The 20,270-nt window shown below is 35.8% G+C and overlaps 3 protein-coding genes across 3 annotated transcripts; 2 read left to right on the forward strand and 1 right to left on the reverse strand.

Moving 5' to 3' along the window:
• The first annotated feature begins 4,880 nt into the window (after window positions 1-4,880).
• Window positions 4,881-7,111, forward strand: LOC122281822 (pentatricopeptide repeat-containing protein At3g48250, chloroplastic-like). Its single transcript, XM_043093624.1, has one exon. The coding sequence runs from the start codon at window positions 4,973-4,975 to the stop codon at window positions 6,851-6,853; it is 1,881 nt and encodes a 626-aa protein (XP_042949558.1). The 5' UTR covers window positions 4,881-4,972; the 3' UTR covers window positions 6,854-7,111.
• Window positions 7,112-8,111: 1,000 nt separating this feature from the next.
• LOC122281823 (pachytene checkpoint protein 2 homolog) lies at window positions 8,112-14,197 on the reverse strand. Its single transcript, XM_043093625.1, has 14 exons — window positions 13,931-14,197; window positions 13,747-13,810; window positions 13,500-13,606; window positions 13,167-13,234; window positions 12,821-12,924; window positions 12,642-12,746; window positions 11,051-11,140; window positions 10,855-10,930; window positions 10,209-10,278; window positions 10,055-10,125; window positions 9,813-9,903; window positions 8,971-9,098; window positions 8,709-8,837; window positions 8,112-8,611 (listed from the first exon to the last, which is right to left on the reverse strand). Exons 1-14 carry the CDS (start codon window positions 14,049-14,051, stop codon window positions 8,471-8,473), a joined length of 1,365 nt encoding a protein of 454 aa, XP_042949559.1. The 5' UTR covers window positions 14,052-14,197; the 3' UTR covers window positions 8,112-8,470.
• Window positions 14,198-16,011: 1,814 nt separating this feature from the next.
• On the forward strand, window positions 16,012-16,882 carry LOC122281890. Its single transcript, XM_043093750.1, has one exon. The coding sequence runs from the start codon at window positions 16,238-16,240 to the stop codon at window positions 16,673-16,675; it is 438 nt and encodes a 145-aa protein (XP_042949684.1). The 5' UTR covers window positions 16,012-16,237; the 3' UTR covers window positions 16,676-16,882.
• The last annotated feature ends 3,388 nt before the right edge of the window (window positions 16,883-20,270 follow it).

The following is a 20,270-nucleotide window of genomic DNA, read 5'->3' on the forward strand; positions in this document are numbered from 1 at the left end:
TATAAGTCTAAAAAAGTATCAATCACTTTTGAAAATATTCAAATAAAACATGCACATGTGAAAGATGATAATCAATCATCTTTAATATTTTCAAAATTCAACCCTTTAATCAAGGCATGCACATGTAAAAGATGACAATCAATCATGTTTAATATTTTCAAAGTTCAACCTTTTAATCAAGGCATGCACATGTAAAAGATGACAATCAATCATCTTTCAAAATTTTCAAATTTAATTTTAAAAAATATTCATGCACATGTGGAAAATGTATTTTAATATTTTATGATAAAATATTAATTTTGAGCATTAATCCTAATTTTGAATTTTAAGAGATTTACAACATTATTCTATGACTTTAATGTGAACTTGTTTCCTTCTTGCTCATACTTGGTTCTTTGATGTGTTTGACTCCGTTATATAGATAATTTGAGTTTGAAACTTCTTTATTCTTTGAATTCATTTGTTATCATTAAAATCCATGTGTAGATTTATAATCACATGAAACTTGAATCCTTGGATTCAACAACCATATATACTTCCTCATATATAGTGGCTCTTGGATAAATACCCTTTAATACTAATGGAAGAAACCAAGTGAAGATCTTTTCGTGGATCTTTTTGGGACTATTGTATTAATTAACCCTAATATTACCTTATGGCCCTTTCATAGAGTAGAAATACAAAAATTCGTGAATAGTTAGATCCAAGTACACCTCCCCGAGAGGTTCCAAAGGTTCCAAAACCATACAAAACACCACATATGAGCACAAAAACACATGCCAACCATGTGAATGAAGTTGGGTAGGAGCCAATTGGAGGAAATCAAGGACATCATGAACGGGACAGCAGAATGGAAGGTGCAAATTGTGTGTTAGGGTACAAACTGGAAGAGCAACTCTCCTTGAGAAGCCCTCCTCGTTCATGGCGCCCTCAGAGGGAATAGTGAGACCACGATGTCGGGGATGTGATATGAAGTTTTCAACATTGTCAAATCTCGGTCGATGAGTGTGGAGCACTACTTGAACCCCTCAAAGAAATGTGGAGTTTGGATTCAGGCGTAGAGTGAGAGGAAACCATTGATGGGGCTTGGACAAAAGCTCGATTGGGAACACGGGAAGAACCACGTTGAGCCATTTGTCATATGGATTGGAAGAAACAAGATCAAAAGGGTGAAGGGTTGCAAGTCTTTCTTAAAACTTGAGAAGAAAGTTAAGGGAAGAAAGAAAACGAGAAGAGGAAATGATGCAAAAAGATGAAAGAAGTGAGCAGCAAAAGAAGCATTGATGAGAGGATTATTGGAAAGACGAAACGGTGGCAATTCCATTGGTTATCATTTTTTAAATAAAAGAAAAATAATGAATAAAAGCACTAGAATAGTTACAGATGATGTGGGCCACGTCTTTAACATAACGGGAAGTTGAATCTTCCAAAGCAGACACGTTAATTATTTAGCATAAACCCTCAGTGAGGTAACGATCTCAGGGGTTGTCCATTTGTTCCAAATTAGTAGGATAAAGGAAAAGCACAAATTGATAAATTTCTCACTTACAGGCAGAAAGGAAATTAGCGGGATAATTGAAATGGATATTTAGGGCTTTGGAAGAATGAACCCGTGTGTTGGATGGCCCAAGTCTGAGGCTTCAAGAATCAAGATTATCTGCAAATCCAGAGATTGAACTTACTGACTCATGTTGGATAATATAGAGAATAGATAACACTTCTAATTGATCAGGAAGGTTATCCTACCAATTTATTCTGGAAGTCTCCAAGATAAACTCTAAAGCTAGTCATTATCATCATTTTCCTCTTATAAATAATACCTAAAGGTAACTTATTATCATTCATTCATATACTTATATTGAGACTACTTCTCTCTAACTTAGGCATCAAAATTTTTCTAAACACCCCGTACCACTATCTCATCTATTGCAGGTCAACCGTACAATTAGTGGTATACATGAAACACGTCTTTCACACCATGCATGCATGCGATCATCAATTTTAAATGCTAGGGAATCTCTCCTCAATTGCTTGAGTTGAATTTCCAACTTATCATTAATCAACAGATCATCAGATAGGTACGTACGTGATAGATGCAGCGGAATGTGGTTCATGCTGATGATGAAGTCAATAGATATGGACAATACATGATTTGCGCAACATGAAACTACTATTACATATCAATCATTGAATCAATTGCACAAAAGTAATTGATTACATCTAGCTCTACTACAATATATAACGTGATCAGCATGCACTACCGTTAATCTTTAGGATCTCGATCGACTGAATTGACAACATATCACAAGAACACTGGCGCTAGCTATTAATTATTGAGTACTCAGGTACTGCACTAATTAAAATAACATGCATGATTCTTCCGTTAATGACGGGACAGCAACATGCATACCTTTAAGATAACTGTTATAAACATAAACATATTACATAAATAAACATACAAACTAACGTATATTGGTTCACGTGATGCATTAGATATAATTTATATTAAAAATATATATACAATCTGATGTATTATATCAAGCTACATCAGTTTATAAATTTATTTTTGTGTATTTATTTTATAGTTAAAGTATTTCTTTATCTTTATTAACAGCTAGATCACTCGAAAATCAAGAAAAATACAAGTTAATAATTTGGTGATTTCGGACAAAAAAAATGCTTGATTCCCTCGCACGGATGACCTTGATCATTAAGTCATGCTTTTTGGCTTAGATGCATGCGTATTGATCTGTAATTTCATGAAGACAGTGAGTGGGCTCCTCGATCCGAAAAACCATCCACCTCATATGAAATGGAAGAGCAGCCGGCTAAACTGCTTCCGCTTGCTGGACTACCATTGAGAAGAGGAAAAATGTCTTTGCAGTAAGTTAATTTGGATGTGATCAAGTCGGAAGGGAAATAAAAGGGTTGCTTCATACTCATAGACAGACTTGCATATATGCATATATAGATATATGGTATTCACAACGATATGCAATATGCAAAAATGTGTAGAAACATATATATATAGATAGGGAATTAAGCTGATATATATATATATATATATATATATGCAAGTAGCAAGTAGCTGATATATATATATATATATATATTCCCGCATGCATACGTTTCTGATCTTTAGCGGTACACAGGGCGGCTGCGGCGGCACATGATTTTCACAGGAAAAGGAAAGGGACATGCTTTGAAGGCAAAGCTGATGCAGCTGGTATCCTAAAGATAGGGCTTTTTTGAATAAGCCACCCACGCCTTCAAAAGGCTCTTTTACGTTTGTATATGTATGCATGTGTATATCTATACATTCACACATAAAGAGCTTATATATATAAGGTGTTTGAATCTTTTTGCTTCCTCGGCCTCCAAATTAAAGTTTCTTTAAATTCACGTGCAGCAAATCTATACCCTTTGGGGCAACCATTTTCTCTTCTCAATAACTTGATTAATCAACCCAACAAATAAATTTTATATATATAATTGTTGAGATAGTAGAATGGAATATGATGCGAATAATCAATGGATTATGCTTGGAAAACTTGATAATTTGGGGTACGAACAGTAACGAACTATAAAAGTGACGAGCTGACATGACTTTTCTATTTGGAAAATTGAATATTAATTAATAAAGCTGAATAATCTGCGTCTTTTCTGCAATCAAAGGGCGGCGTAGGCATTCCCATCACGACTCTCATGTCCCCCCCCCCCCCCCCCCCCCCCCGGGGGGCCCCAGCCCCAATTGGACCGCCCTGCATTTCTCTCACCAAAAGGAAGTGGACACGTACGTGTACTCTGTGAGAGAGAGAAGAATAAAACTTTTCCTTTATTTAAGGGACACTAATTAAAAACAAAAAAACGAGATTCTTCAAATATTTCATTTCCCCCAACGGAATTAAGGTTGGCATTGTAGTTGTTGTTATTAAGCTCAAAGTGGTAGCTATTTCAGATCACAAACAAGATCAGGTGTGGAGGGCCCATTTAGTGTTTCGGCCCAACAGAAAATTGTCTTAGTCACACGGCCTAGCAAGACTCTAGGCTCCACCTTACATGGATGGATAAGAGTTTCGATGGGCATTTATAATTATTTCAATTATTTAGAAATAATCTAAACTGATTAGCATCACGTGAGCATAATCCAACTGCAGTGTTGATCCAACTCATCATAATGCATATATATTAATTAATCTAAAAATATATTAAATTGAATTATTGATTAGTTATATGTTACTCTTTAATTTAAGCATCAGAGTGGCTGTAGACGTGCAATACCGACGTTCTTTCACATATTGCAAGTGAGTAGTTACATTTGGTAGTGAGACACGTCTTTAACAAGGTGGGTTGGGGTTTAGGAAAGGAATTATATTCATAATCCTAGTTAGTCCGGTGAGAGAGATAAAAGAGGCCAACAATACAACATAACTCATTTTGAACAAACATGTTTTATAGTGAAACAATTAAACAAATCAAAGCTTCTAGATTTAAAGGAAAATTTTATTCTTTTTTCTTATAATTTATTTTTAAAAGAGAGAGATCTATCATTAAAAATATCAATTAGTTTTTAATATAAATCCTATATATGTATTTTTTTTTATTGTTTTATTATAAAATTAAAAATATCATTCATCAATCAGATTTAACGGTTTAGGCTCATTATTTAACAGGTTTAGGTGGTTACGCCGCGAAGGGAGAAGGGAATAATACAAGATGAGGCCTAACTGCATAAACCATATCGGGCCAGAATATGGCCCAAAATTTCACCACTTAGCATGGTTTTGCTCCAGCCCTGGTTGACCAACTGGGTTGGGTACTATTTGACCCATATTTATCAATCGGATGCGGACCGAATTAAACCAGAGCAGACCTCAAAGGCTTAAACCCTGGAGAAATCCCCCGAATGTTCAACGGCTTCTCTCTGTGAAAACTCTGAAACATCTAGCGGAGAGCCTCTCCCTAAGTAGCCATGAACAGAGTAAAGGCAACCCTTACATCACTCAGACTCGTCAACTCGTTCCTCTCCACTCGGCTTCCCGCAACTCGACCTCTTGCCAGCCAGGTGAATCAGTTATATGCCTCTCTTTCACATCGATCTTTTTACAATTCGTACTTCCTAAGTACCCATCAAAAGCTGTTCTTCTCGTCGAAACCAAGTTCGGTCGTGGAACTCCTTCTGTCCAACGATTGGTCCGACGAGCTAGAGCTTGACTTAAAAAAATCGTACCCTTCACTGACCCACGAAACAGTTATTTACATTTTGAAGAAACTCGATAAAGACCCAGAAAAGGCCTCCGATTTTTTCAACTGGGTCTGTGAGAAAGCTGGTTTTAGACCCAGTTCTTTGGTATATAGCTTAATGCTTAGGATTTTGGTTAACAAAGAGTCAATGAAGCAGTTTTGGGTCACGCTGAGAAAAATGAAAGAGGAAGGGTTTTATGTTGATGAGGAAACATATTTGACAATTTTGGCGCAGTTTAAGAAGGGGAAGATGGCTAGCGATGTCACGGCGTTGAAACACTTCTACAGTCGGATGCTTGTAGAGAATGCGATGGAGAATGTTGTGAAGAAGGTGGTTGATATTGTTTCGGAGTCAGAGTGGACAGATGAGGTTGAACATGAATTGGAGGAGCTCAAAATTGTGTTATCGGATAATTTTGTGATACGGGTATTGAAAGAACTTCGAAATTACCCCTCGAAGGCTTTGAAATTTTTTTATTGGGTTGGCCGTTGTAGTGGTTATGGACACAATGCGGTGACTTATAATGCGATGGCTAGGGTTCTTGGTAGGGATGATTCAATTGAGCTGTTTTGGAGCGTTGTTGAGGAGATTAAGAGTGCGGGTTATGAGATGGATATTGACACATACATAAAAATATCAAGGCAGTTTCAGAAGTACAAGATGACGGAGGATGCGGTGAAGCTTTATGAATTTATGATGGATGGCCCATTTAAGCCATCAGTTCAGGACTGTAGCATGCTTTTGAGGACCATATCAGCCGGTGATAACCCGAATCTGGATTTGGTGTTTAGAGTTGCAAAGAAATATGAGTCAATGGGTCATACTCTCTCTAAGGCAGTCTATGATGGGATTCATAGGTCGTTGACAAGTGCAGGGAGGTTTGACGAGGCAGAGAATATTATGAAGGTTATGAGAAACGCAGGGTATCAGCCTGATAATATCACATACAGCCAAGTGGTTTTTGGACTTTGTAAGATGAGGAGGCTTGAAGAAGCTTGTAAGGTGCTGGACGAGATGGAAGAACAAGGATGCCTTCCCGATATTAAGACTTGGACTATTTTGATTCAAGGGCATTGTGCAGCTAATGAAGTTGAAAAGGCACTGATGTGTTTGGCGAAGATGATAGAGAAGAACTGTGATGTTGATGCTGATCTGTTGGATGTCTTAATTAACGGTTTCCTTAGTCAGAGGAGAGTAGATGGTGCTTACGAATTGCTTGTGGAGATGGTGAATAAGGATCGTTTAAGACCTTGGCAAGCTACCTATAAAAATATGATTGAAAAGCTTTTAGGCGCAGGGAAACTTGAAGAAGCACTGAATTTGCTTCGTTTAATGAAGAAGCAAAATCACCCACCTTTCCCGGAACCCTTTGTCCAATATATTGCGAAGTTTGGGACTGTGGAGGATGCTGCAGACTTTTTTAAGGCATTAAGCGTAAAAGAATATCCATCCTCTTCTGCTTACCTTCATGTTTTCAAATCTTTCTTTAAAGAAGGTAGGCATTCTGAGGCCAAAGATCTGCTTTTCAAGTGCCCTCATCATATTCGTAAGCATAGTGAAATTGGCAAGCTTTTTGGTTCAACAGGGAATGACAATGCTGCTTCATGACCATTGTATAATCAAATTTGTTCAATACATCGGATGATGTTATCTATTCTTATTCCTACTTGCAGCAGAAAACCACTGCCTCAGAATTAAATGGAAGTTTTCTGGAATAAGTTTGGAACTGAAGTCTCTTCTGTAGTTGTGAGGTTCTGGTCGGTGTTCAAACTGTTACAATGGGAAGTAAAAGAGTACTGCTTGAACTCTTCTTCTCTGGGTTTGCCTAAAATAATGATAAGCATTAGCGTGCATGTTCTTTGGTTATCCTGGTGTACATGGTTAACCAATATCTGATCCTTAAGCATTCAGATTTTGTGCGGTGCATCGCCAAATACTTGTGATGCTCATTATCGGGCATCCATTCTTGTGCTTCACTATGCATGGTGGATCTCAAGATATGACAGTTAAGCAAATGGACTAATTAGTTCATGATGCGTGTCTAGTGGTTAGTCTAAGGTGCAGTTTGGATATTGAGATGAGATTGATTGATTTTAGATGAAAGTTAAAAGTTAAATTAAATATTGTTATAATATTATTCTTGTTTTAAGATTTAAAAAAGTTAAATTGTTTATTATATTTTATATGGAAATTTGAAAAAGTTATAATAATAAGATAAGATGAGATAAAACATTTTCAATATTCAAACAAGACCTAAATGCTTCATTTATTGATGTCCATAATGTCTTCATCTACTGTACATTATTGAGGCTAGAGAGAGCCATATCTGTTGAATTTAATTTGTCAAACATGCCGTGATGCTATCATATAATCAAATCTGAGATTAGGAAAACTAGTCTTAATTGAGGTTCTCAAGATGTTTTTAGTTCAAATATTTGCATAATTCCTTTGTCCCACGCATGTTGCCTGTCCATGGTAACTTTTTTAAAACATGTAAGCGATACAAGAGATCAATGGCACCTGCAGAGAAATCGATTGCGGTGTGCAAGGAACCTAGAGCTCCAGTAATTCAAGACATAGCGAAGCCCAAACCATACAATGGATGTACACGAGATAGAGGGTACCATGCCTATGCAAGGGTGCACCAAGAGGTAAGAGTAAGTTGGATCCATTGCATTATTGCATATTCCTTTTCGTGGAGGAATTGGAAACAAATGCAAGAATCTTGGTTGATATTCAATTTCTTGTGCCGAGATAAGACTGTTCCCCCAGATTTGGGGAGGAGAATATCAGTTAAAGGAGCTAATTAAACAAGAATTATTTTTGTCCTGCATCTTTACAGACCACTCCAGTCCTCCAAGGTAAGTGGAAGAAAAATCTTGACACAGCAATCTGCATTCAGTAGAATGGCTTTTGTTTCCTGGCGACAGACAATCCAAATCACAGTACCAAATGAATGGCTGCCCACAATGAATTGTACACACAATAGGTCTAAAATCCCCCACTTCGGATAATTGGAAGCCTCTCCCCTTACATGAGGCAACAGTCGTTCAAGGTACTTCAGTCCATTACACATGCAAACTCTATGCATATACATTTGGCAGTTGAGACCTATTAGTATTGAGCTACCATTACTTTTATCATGACCACCACAAATGAAGGCCAAGAAGGGAGATTTCACTTAGTATTAAATACATCTTTTACATGGAGTTAAATTTCATCGACTCATTCATGTAGCTCGGAAATCTCCCTTCTTGCTGTATCTATCATTGTACACAAGAACCTGCCAGGGTCACAATGGTAGGGATTGGAAAGAGCGGCATGTGCCAAAAATGGAAGCTTTCTTAAAGATCTTCCGCTCAAACCCTGATAAAGAAAACAACAGGGGGAGGATCATTCTACTTCTTTGATAATTAAAGAACGATTCCAAGCTCAGTAGGCATTCACAAATGTTTTCTCTCACCTCACAAGCTCCTGCAGCTTCAAGCAACTGTTTACACAGGAGGAATGGGGCCTGAACCTCCTGCGTCTCAGGCACGTTCAACTTTTCTTTCATGGTGGCGTAATTTGGGAGAATAAGCTGGTCACATTCCTACAAAATTCAGTGTTTGTTAGTCATGATACTTCATTTCCAACAAATGCACACTATCGCTTGGTTAAGGAAGACATGATGGGCGGCTGAAAAAATCGTTGCTTGGACAAGGTGACAGAGGGAGTGTCTGCACCTGAAAACTCGACAAGATTGCCTTTCTCATAAGCTCCAGCAAGCAGGACCTTAAAATTTCATAACGGGCTTGAAGTGTTGGAGGACCAACATATGCTTTGATATCAGCTCGATCAACAAATGCGATATCTGAAATCCAACAATGGGTAAATACACACATTTTAAGAGTTGGAGAACTCTCTTACAAGTCAAATGATATTGATCAGAATGTAAAGAGAACAAAAGGGGGATGATTACAGCTTAAAATGTCAGATAACATTTGTCATGGGGAATCCCCACAGTAAACAAACTGTTGAGAAAAAAATAAAGAAAAGAAACAACGGTATGGAGAATAAGCTAGACTGATGCCGGGATTCAAGCAGGTCTGTGGTGAGAGGCCTGGAATTTCTAAACTCAATTTGTTCATCAAATTTGTAGAAACAAAAATTTTATATACACTGATTTTCACGTACTCTTTGCGCACTTCACTAATGTGATTGATTACATCATTTTTATTTAATATAAAATAATTATTTTAGCCAATCACATTAGTAGCGTGCATAAAAAATATGCAAAATTAACTGTATGTAACAAAACTCTTGTAGAAATCTAGTTGCAAAAGGCTAAAGCTTCATAAAATTTTACTGGATTTTTGGAATCTTACTGGAGATAGTTGGAGATGTTAGCAACCCAAAAAATAAGATTGCATCGGGGCCTCATCATGGGCTGGCTTTGTGAAACAGTCTAGTATATTCATTACATGCGAGTCAATTTGCCAATTTGGTGCATATCTAGCTTCTAATGACCATGCAAAGCTTTACAATTGGAAATTTATACCCAAACCAAAAGCAAAAATTGACTTACCAATAGCAGCAGTTATATTGGAGGTAGTCAGGATTATCACGTTTGGGGATGATTTCAATTTATCCATCTGAGTTAGTAGAGCATTCACAACCTGAAACCTCATTCCAAGATGAAATAAAATGTTAAAAGATGAGCTCTTGTACATTCATTCCGAAAACCATACGCTGTTTAGGCACATGTAGTCCACAAAATTAATGAATCGGTACAGCAAAAGAAAAGGGTGGAAGGGCAAAGTGCGATACCCTAATAGAATCTGAAGGTTCGGAACCAGATAAAGCTGCTTTTCTAGCGGCAGCAAGGCTTTCAACTTCATCTGAAGCATTACCAGACGTGATTATACACGAATAAGGAGGAAGCTTAAAATTTACATGAATTCTCTGAAATATTAAATCTCACCAATCAAAACAAATACCAGATTGTTTTCTTCCTCCACCATTTCTTGAATTTTTTGGAAAAGCTTTGCAACCTAAAAATGAGAATGCGTATTGGCGGTTCAAATCAAATTCAAGATAGATACAAATATGCAGATACAAGTTGGCAACTTCACATAACATGGTATAAGGGAACAACATGGGACCGGAACTGTGCTAGTTCCCTATGGTCTCCAAATGCATCAGGCTATATTTGGTCCGTTAAAAAGTAGGAACAGGTCTTTTTCTCGTATGTCTTGCAAAACAATAGGAGTACCATAGTTTCAACATTGAACCAACATCAGAAATTATTGATCACCATGTTGGACAAAGAGTATCAAGAACAATTTCTCCCAGATAAATAATGAAACAAGTCAACTGACATTTTTTCCTAAAATATTAAAAATAAAAGAAACCCCCGTAGCAATGTTTGCTGATCATCTAGAAGCCAAATCCAATACAGGAAAAGATGTATATTAATTGAGCTCCAGTCGACTCAAAGTTACGTTAAACTATGTTGGGACAAACGGTTGACTCAAGTTTAGATTAAAGTTTTTCATGGACCATTCGATACGTAACATGCCATCAAGTACCCAGGAGTGCTATTCAGGAATTACACTTTAAATACATACCAACTTGCCGCTTTCGGAGAACCATTTACTAAACAACGAATGTGCATTAACTTCAACCAATTGGGACTGTGGGTATCTGATTCAACCAAAGAAAGGTAAACTAGATAATAAGATGAGTGCAAAATAGATACCTCTAGTCCACTTAATTTAATCCAATGCAATGAAACATATTCATGGGAGTTAGTTACATCAGCACCTGGAGCTAAATCGTATGGATAACTTTTGAGCTAATGCTTTACATAAAGATGTCTTCCCAGTACCTGGAGGTCCATGCAATAGAATAATGCTGCAAGCAAGTACAATCATCAGGCATGAACATATCTTTTGCAGGAGTTTGGAATCAATTCAATACAGAGACAGATTGAACATCTCCACAGATGTCAGATTGATGCAATTCTTAATGCGTTGGAAAGCTAATTCAAGGGGGTACAGGAAAATCAGAGCCCAAGAAATTGAATGATTTTTCATTTGAAATTTCATGTTGCAATTGGATTTCTAAGCTTATTTAAGGGCTTTATTTGGCCCAATTGTGGGAGCCATCAGCCTTAGGAACATGATTAGAGCATTCTAGGAGATTTCTTCTTCTTCTTCAAGTTTTTGAACAAACTTTGGTGTAACCAACTAATAGAAGCCTTGCGAAGCAAGGGGTGAACCCCAACTTTCTATTGTTACGTTATTAACAATCCTTTATGTTTTTATTTAGTATAATTAATTGATTTAACTTAGAGTTCAGGCACATTGAAGCTTAGAATCCCTGCAAATTAATTCATTAGCCATTAAATTCATAAACTACATCTGGAAAAATTAATCGCGGTGTTTTTATTGCGAAATCATCTTTCTAAGATGATCCTTTGTATGAATTCTAGTGGAGTCCAAAAGAGATTTATTGGAACTATCATTAGATGTGTTGTGTGAATCTCAAAGCTGGTTGTTTTAAGATATTATGTTCTTATAATTTAATTTCTGAGTCAGCCTAGCAATCAACACTTGCAATTTCTGTTCAATAAAGTGTCACTAATTTAATTTCATTTTGGATTTTGGATTTCTATTCAACGCTCTTCCTTGTGTACCTAACCTCAGGCTCACCTAGTTATTTCTCTACAAAACCCTTCACTTGAGAGCAAAATTGAAGCCACAGCACCATTGATATTCATATACATAGCACAATCCATGTTACAACTTTAGCCTCCTACCAGGTAAGGATAACTTTCTGATGCATGGCATATCTATGCAGCTATCCAACCTACTCTCAAGTGGTTTTACATGACCCTAATGGTGCCCAGACATGCTGAGACTCTCATCCAACAAAGTGGGGGAAGTATGAAACCATAACCAGAAATATAACATGATTTTTTCTACTTTTCCCTCTAATCACAGTAAATGTTCCTCACTTGAAAGGTTTCCTAGACTAAACCGAAGAGAATATAAGAGACTATGAATGAACAGAGACACCATCAGTATGGGGCGGTTTCTACTTGTCAAGATCTCCTTCAAAATTTTGAATGAAATCTCCAGTATTACGTATGTAATGTATTAATTGGGAAACTTTAAAAATCCTGAAATTAACACTATAACTAGAGAAGGCACGCATATATATAAAGGACAATACCCAAACAGTTCAAAACATCAATCTCAAAGAAATTGAAAGTTATGACAACTGATAAGTATTGCGCCCACCACGTACATCAGCAGAAATTGATAGGTTGGTGAAGACCATTTCCACTTAACACAAACAATTGAAGCTTGGTATATCTTTAGTGCTGGTAAGGAATCAATCACACCCTTACCGGTTCCATGACACAAGGAAAGGATCGACACCCTTTTCAGTAAAGAGCAACGCACTTGCAGCATATCGCAACAACCTTTGCTTGAGGCCAGATTCATATATTAAGCTGTAATACCAATTATCTGAATGTAGGTCAACTGGTTGAAAAATATCACAACAAATCAAAGCCTGCAAACAAACCTTTCCCACATGCCATCAAATTCCTTTGCAGGAAGAATCCATTCATTGAAACTAGAAAGTTGTCCTTCTTCACTCAAGTCCTCACATGGTCCTTCCTCACTAAGCTGGCAAAGATCCACTAAAACAATAATCAGAACTCCAACACCAGAAGTTAACGAAAGCAAACAGTACACCAGCATTCTATGCTTTCCAACTCAAATAACTCCAACCACTCCACCGTAAGACTTAAGAAAATAGATAAAACCACGTCCATTTTTTCAAATAAGGATGTATAAACAAGTAACAAATTCTGAAAAATAAAAATGACAAATTTCTGCCTATATATACCAGTAAAAGTACAATTCACCTGAAAGACATGTACAACGGGCTTGACTTGCCAGAACAAAAGAACTTCATGATTCTGCACCCATTCATCTGGAAAGATGAACTATTTAAGCAGCAGAACAAGTAAAAAACAGAAACGGTTTTCCTGTCGTACAATTCCATTTATCTTTTCATTTTCTTAGAATAAAATACTAAAATCAGCAAAATATGCAGTATTCAGTCCGGCTGGCTGTTTCATTTTCCACAAACAAAACCGTGGAGCTTCTAAGACGTTGACTTCTTTCGTGTGCACTCCAGAATTTAGGTAGCCAATAAAACCATCGGGGAGAGAGAGAGAGAGAGAGAGAGAACAAACCTGAATCACAAATTCGGATTCTTTGCACATTTTCTGTGAGAAACGGATCATCAAGAGGCACCGGAATTGGCCCATCATTATAGCTCAAACTCCTCTTTTCGAGCATTCTGAACATTAAACATAAGTCCAGAGAGGGAACAGAAGGTTTTCACGTTAGTTATTAATAAGACAATTAATAAAGTCAACAAAATTACTGAAATCTCCCTATTTCATGTGTGTGTGAGTGTAACATGGTTTGGTCGCGCACCTCTCAACTGAAGAACGGACATCGTCAATCCGAGCTGTACTGGAGGGCTTTAAGCACACTTCAACTGAATTCCAGAAAAAAAGGAAAAAAAAAAAACGTTTTCAAAACCTCGAGTTTGAAGAGTGGAATCAGAGAAAAAGTAAACAATGAAACAATGGGGATTGAAGATGAGACCGGCACGTACCCGAAACGAGGACTTTCTCTTCGTTGAGAATAGGAGGAGCGGAGGCTGCGACGCCATTTTCTAGATCGGAGATATTGGGTTCTTGATGGTTTTGAAGGGTTATCTCCATTGGAGTGCTCATTTTGGGTGGAATTTGGCCTTGGGCTCTATATTCTGGAAAGCGTTGCCGCAGAAGATCGGGAAGAGAGTGAACAAGAAAATGGCGATTTTCGAATTTTCTTTGCAACTGGGCGGGAAACTTCTGAAGTGACAGTGCTGTTCAAACTTTTGCGAAAGGGAGCCCTACTAAACGTTGGGCTGGCCTGGGCCCTACGATATTACTTTACATTTTTTTTTCTTTTTTGATACGGATTAAACTTTAGACTTTTTATTTAAAAAATCGAGTTACATGTCATCAAGTTATCAGATTCTTGATTTTCTTTTTACATCTTAAAATTTGCTTTCAAACTTAATATATTAAAAGTAATGTTATGTACAATCATAAAATGTATTAAAGCTGTGCAATTATTTTAAAAATTGTAAAATTTATTATTAAAAAATTAATTTTTTTTTATTTAGATCTCGTATTTATTTATCTTTTTCTAAAATGATTACGTGACGCTTGTATACTTACGATTGTAAATATCATTTCTCATATATTAATACGACAAAATCTTTATCATCGAATTTTTAAATCAATAAAAAAAGATGATGCATAATTTTTAAAAGGTAAATTATAATCATTCCATCGATATCTCATCTTCTTAATATGTCAATATTTAGTAACCTTTGAACTTTTATAATTTTTAATAAAAATTAATCTAACTTACTAAACATTTTCACAATAACTAATAGTATGCTTTCTAACATTTTTCTTCTCTTTTTCAATTTAATAAAAATTTATATCATTTTATTTTCTAAAAGATTTATTATAATCTAACCCCTTTAAAGTCGCAAATTCAAAATAGGTACAACTTTTTATTAGGAAAAGTGATTTGTACAGTCTTAGAGTGTGTAAATTTTATATATTCTTTTTGAAAAAAGTAGACAAATTTGAGACCTATATAAAAAGCCAACTTCTTAATATTAAACTCTAATTTTTTTTTTTTTTCAAATGAAATGCAAAAGACTTGCACACTTACTTTAAGACTATTACTCTATTAAGCCATGGAAGAAAATTAAAACTTCTAAAACCATAAACTATTAGAACAATTGGAACTTGATGCAAACTGAGTAGATTATGCCTCATTTGGTTAAACAGTTTAAATAAGAAGTTTTGTTAAAAGTTGAATAAAATATTATTATAAAATAATTTTTTAATAGTAATTTTGTTTTAAAATTTGAAAAAGTTGAATTGTTTATTATATTTTGTGTGAAAATTTGTAAAAGTTATAATAATTATATGATATGAGATAGTTTAGATTTAAATATCCAAACTCGCCCTAAGACTCCGTTTGGATATTTAAATAATTTTTTAATATTAATTTTATTTTAAAATTTGAAAAAGTTGAATTATTTATTATGTTTTATGTGAAATTTGTAAAAGTTATAATAATTATATGATATGAGATAGTTTGGATTTAAATATCCAAACTCGCCCTAAAACTCCGTTTGGATGTTAAGCTGAATTGAAATGAATTGAGTTATTTATGAATAATAATGAGTTGAGATAGTGGAATGAATTTTGTGGAGTCCACCTAATTTGAGTTTAAATGAGTGTTGATGTTAAGATGTGTTTAGATATATTTATAGAAAGTTAAAAAATATCATATTTCCGTGTGTAAAGAAATTATAAATAGATATTGAGTTGAAAAATATTGTAGGTATCACATATAGAAAAGTTTTGAGTTGAGATAAATTTAGTAATTTCAAAATTGGATGTTTATATATTATATTTAATTTAAAATTAGATAAAACTCAGGTAATCTAGTTGAATCTAAATTTCAAATAGGACCTAAAATAACTTAACTGTGTTTAACTTTTAAATTTTGTTTAGTTTAAAAGTTAAAACCTTCAAAGCGACTGTCCTTTTCTTCCAGAAGAGGCCAATTTGCAGTATTAATTGAAAATAAAAGTACGGGCAGAAAACAAACTCATGCCGATCAAAGACTCGAGGGTCCTATCCAAAAGGAAGCATTCCATTGTTGTCAGGTTACATCCTCAGAGTAAAAGAGATTAACACCTTTTTGAAACAGAAAAAGATATGGATGTCAAGAAGCAAAAAGCTTATCTCCCACCATAGGCTAAACCAGTAACGTAAGGCTCTAATTCACCCAAGATAACATGGCCCGCCCCCAAGTAAGTCTTTGTTAGGGAAACCGAGGGGCCATGAAGAAAAAGCCAGAGCTTAGTGATGAGCAAGAGCTTGAGATCCTCAAGGCCGTGGCGCAAGCATGGCAGAGCCACTCCAGCAGCTGTCGGCCGATGGCTGAGTTTGATGCCCACAAGCAGAGCTTCAAAGGAAAGCCATCTCGATTCAGGCAAGAATTCGAAGCAATGAGCAGCAAAAAATCATCGGATAATGGCACCAAGGTTGTAACTTGGGATTTCGGGCAATCGTTATGCGACTCCTATGAGATTGTCACCTTGTCCAAAAGATTAGAGGCAGGGCTTGTTTCGGATAACCCGTTTATTGCCTTGAATGATCTCGAAGGTCATGTCCATAGGAAGCACAAGGAAAAGGGTAGGAATAGCCTAAGAAACTTGTTCAAAGTGATGACTTCGAGGAGGTTTAATGATGCTGATGTTCCACGAGAAAAAGGATAAAACAGTTTTGATCCATGCATCATGGTCAGTGTAACCTCACTTTGTGTGTTTTGTGAATTCAATTTGCAGGTTACACACATCTGTGTTTCCCTGTCCTTTTGAAAAAATGGAACAGTGCTTCCCCTAATGCCATTTTGATTTCCACACCATTGCAAGAACACACAGTAAAGAAACTATTTAAATGTTAATTACTTATATTTCTACGGTTGTTCTTCTTGCATTAACATGTAAGTGACATTCTGCACCTTGTTCTAGAAGGCTTGAAGCCTTTAAAATCAGGGCAAATAGGCATTAACCTTGCCGGCCTTCTTCTCACTTAACTGTAAAACCAAATCATGTTATTATCCACAATTTGAAAAACTCTAAATATGTTTAGTCTTAAACTAAATGTGTATTGTAATATTTTGAAGGACAATGGTTATCTTTTTTTTTTTTTTAAATGCCTAACAAAGAGTATACGAGGTTAGTTGTCCCCACTAATCGTGAGTATGTTGTAAAACCCCGCTCTCTATTGTTAAAAATAAAGTCACTTTTAAAAATTCTCAAGAGCGGAGTACTAGTACTGACTTTGATTTAAAAATAATTTTTTATCCTGAATTAAGGGTCATGTACAAAAATTATATAAATAAAATCACTTTTTATTAAAAGACTAAGACCACAAAGAGAGAGTATGTGAAAACATTTATTAAAATTTCTCAAAGTCAGTATCATAAAAATCATAACTTAAAATCTCTGTACATGATCTACACCACTGTCACGTCTCCCTGGACTAAGTCTCATCCTGCAGCTCAAGCTTCATAAATATTCTGACATGTGGTAGTTTAAAAACATTAAAAAAAAAAAAAACTAAAATGAATCAAAGACTCAATAAGCAACTCATTATAACGTAACCATATTTAATATAAGATTTTTCGTAAAATATTTCATGCTAAAATATCAAAATCATGATTGTTGATACGTATGTTATGACATGCATAACTTATCTTGGCTTATATGACTTATCATACTAGCCTACACACTTAACTTTGTGTGTAAGGTTGTGTACCGGTCTCACATCCCGTTGCTAAGGGTGATACCCGCATGGTGCAGGATGGGGTGAACCCTTCCTCGTACCCTACCCAACACCATACCAATATTTATATAAGAGGCCAAGGCAATCCAATAACTTGAATACAACTTCAAATTTTCAATCAATTGTATATATTTATATACAATATATTTATTTAAATATTTATATTAATATATTTTAAGTTTTTTTTTTTTTTTTATATATTTAGTAGGGCAGGGCCCCTGGGGTCAGCCCACCCTCCGCCCCTTGCATGCCCGGGGGGGTGGACAAAGATAGGGTAGTGGGATGCGGGCTCCCATTGCCACAAGGGGAGCCGCTAATAATTTTCTAGCATATTTTGGTGAACTACGTTTAGCTTAGTAGCTTGCACGTATTGGTACCATGTATCTGAATGCTCATTTGATTAACTGTTCTGAACTTATTTTACACTTGATCTTATGAAAGCTTACGTGTTTTATACAACGTGAGATACATGATATGCATAATATATATATATATATATATATAACTATAATATGCAGAATGAAACATGATGAATGGTGTGCTTGCAAATGTCATGACATGCATGGTACATAAACACTAGCTTCCAAATAACTGGCTTTAATTATTATATATATAACTAGCTAACGTGTGATAATCCTAATTTATGATCTAGCTACTTACCTTGTAACGCTAATTTGATATTTTTAGGACTCGACTAATTTCTTTTCATGGGCTCAATGCTAGCTTGAGAGAGAAATAGATTAATCAAGGGATTGAGAGAAAACAAATGTGAGAGAGAAGGAGAGAGAAACACGAGGAATATTATGAGAGGAATGAGCCAGTCGGCTATTGGCGTGGTTAACGTGGGACACATATGGTACTAGAATGGGTATCTTGGATTCAGCCGCTGCACTTACGAAGGTTTATGGTTATTCCAAATAACACATAAAATAGAAAATAAAGAGATTTGGGAGAGGGTGTGAACGAGTTCAAGTTGGACTCAGTTGCAATCATTTCAGAAGAAAGTTTAAATTTAAAACCGTGATCTAGTAGTTCATTCAATGTAGGATTGGTAGTGACTAAGACTGCGTAAAGCACTTCAATCAGTAATGATTTTAAATTGAAATAAACTTCTAATAGCCAATCTTTAAATTCTAAAATGAGTCTAACTTATTCAATAAATAACAAATGAGATTTAACCTAATTAATGAGCCTAATTAAAATTCCTAATTAATTTCAATAATTTATTACTTATAGGTTTATCCAATATGGCCCATTAAATATAATTTAGGCCAAATAAAAATTATCAATATTCTGACCTTAAAATTATTTGCCGAATGGTTACACACATGTAGTCTCCTACCTTACATGAATTGAGCAATTGTTGGTTCACATTGAATCCTGAGGTGATCTTAAAAAGTGTTGTAATCCTGAGTTTTGTTGATCTTAACCTCACTAACTCAAACGGTAAGACTTATAAAGAATCTTGTAATGAACTTGAAAAAAAATATAAAACAATGCACAAAACACAAAACATTTTACGTGATTCGATCCTAGTGATCTACATTCACGATAGCAACAGTCAAAGAGGCTCTCTTTATTGATGAAGAACAATACACAACAATTGAATTACAAGAATACTTCCTCTCATGCACACCTCTCAATCTTGGAGCTTTCTTGTACACAAGACTTATTTGTTGACTAATTGCAACAATTTTGTCCCACACCGGTGGGATGTAAAAAATTATGCATTAGGCTGAGTTATAAATAGGAGGCTAAGCCTCTTAGTTTAAGTGCACCAGTTGAAAGCTTATCTAGTAACTTTTGACTTTAGTTAAATTCCTCTGTTAACCTTTTGTAAAAGGGGAAGAGGTGTAGAGTTAAAGATTTACTAGTGGGATAGCTTTGTGGGTGTGGTGAGGAGAAAAATTGTGTGATTGTAACAATTTTTCACATAGTGAATTTTCTTCTCTGGGTCTGGTGGTTTTTCTCCTGTTTTGGAGTTTCCACGTAAATTTCTTGTGTTGTTATTATTTCTCTATTTTTCTTGTTATTCCTGCAAAGGGTAGATCCTAAGGGGGTGAATAAGGAGGTCCAAATTCCCAACAATTGGTATCAGAGCCACTAGGTTTTTTTTGTGGGGTGGAGCTTTGGTGTGGTAGTGTGGATACGTACAGTCTAAGGAGGTTCTGTCTAGGAGATTGGAAATTTTAAGTGTGTCCATTGTGACCCTCCAATCTTTCCTGGGAACTGACTTAGTGAGGTACTATTCATTTCTACAGTAAATTCATCAAAGCAATGTCAGGAAGTAGGCCTTCAAATCTTGTCAAATTTGAGGTGGAGAAATTTGATGGGAGAATCAATTTTGGCTTGTGGCAAGTACAAGTCAAGGATGTCTTGATTCAATCAGGATTACACAAGGCATTGAAGGGCAGACCAACACCTGAAGTCAGCACTGGTACTAGTGTGACTGGTGAAAGTAGCAGATATAAAATGAGCGATGAAGATTGGGAGGATCTGGATTTGAGAACAGCAAGTGCGATA

This window comes from Carya illinoinensis, chromosome 11 (assembly GCF_018687715.1).
Source record: "Carya illinoinensis cultivar Pawnee chromosome 11, C.illinoinensisPawnee_v1, whole genome shotgun sequence".
Classification (NCBI taxonomy): domain Eukaryota; kingdom Viridiplantae; phylum Streptophyta; class Magnoliopsida; order Fagales; family Juglandaceae; genus Carya; species Carya illinoinensis.

Excerpts from the sequence above, each read along its gene's own strand:
- LOC122281822 (XM_043093624.1), top strand. The coding sequence starts at position 4,973 with ATGAACAGAGTAAAGGCAACCCTTACATCACTCAGACTCGTCAACTCG.
- LOC122281823 (XM_043093625.1), bottom strand. The coding sequence starts at position 14,051 with ATGAGCACTCCAATGGAGATAACCCTTCAAAACCATCAAGAACCCAAT. Across the intron at positions 9,099-9,812 it reads CAATATAACTGCTGCTATTG|ATATCGCATTTGTTGATCGA; the intron begins GTAAGTCAATTT and ends GTTGGATTTCAG. Across the intron at positions 8,612-8,708 it reads AAGCTGCAGGAGCTTGTGAG|GGTTTGAGCGGAAGATCTTT; the intron begins GTGAGAGAAAAC and ends TTTCTTTATCAG.
- LOC122281890 (XM_043093750.1), top strand. The coding sequence starts at position 16,238 with ATGAAGAAAAAGCCAGAGCTTAGTGATGAGCAAGAGCTTGAGATCCTC.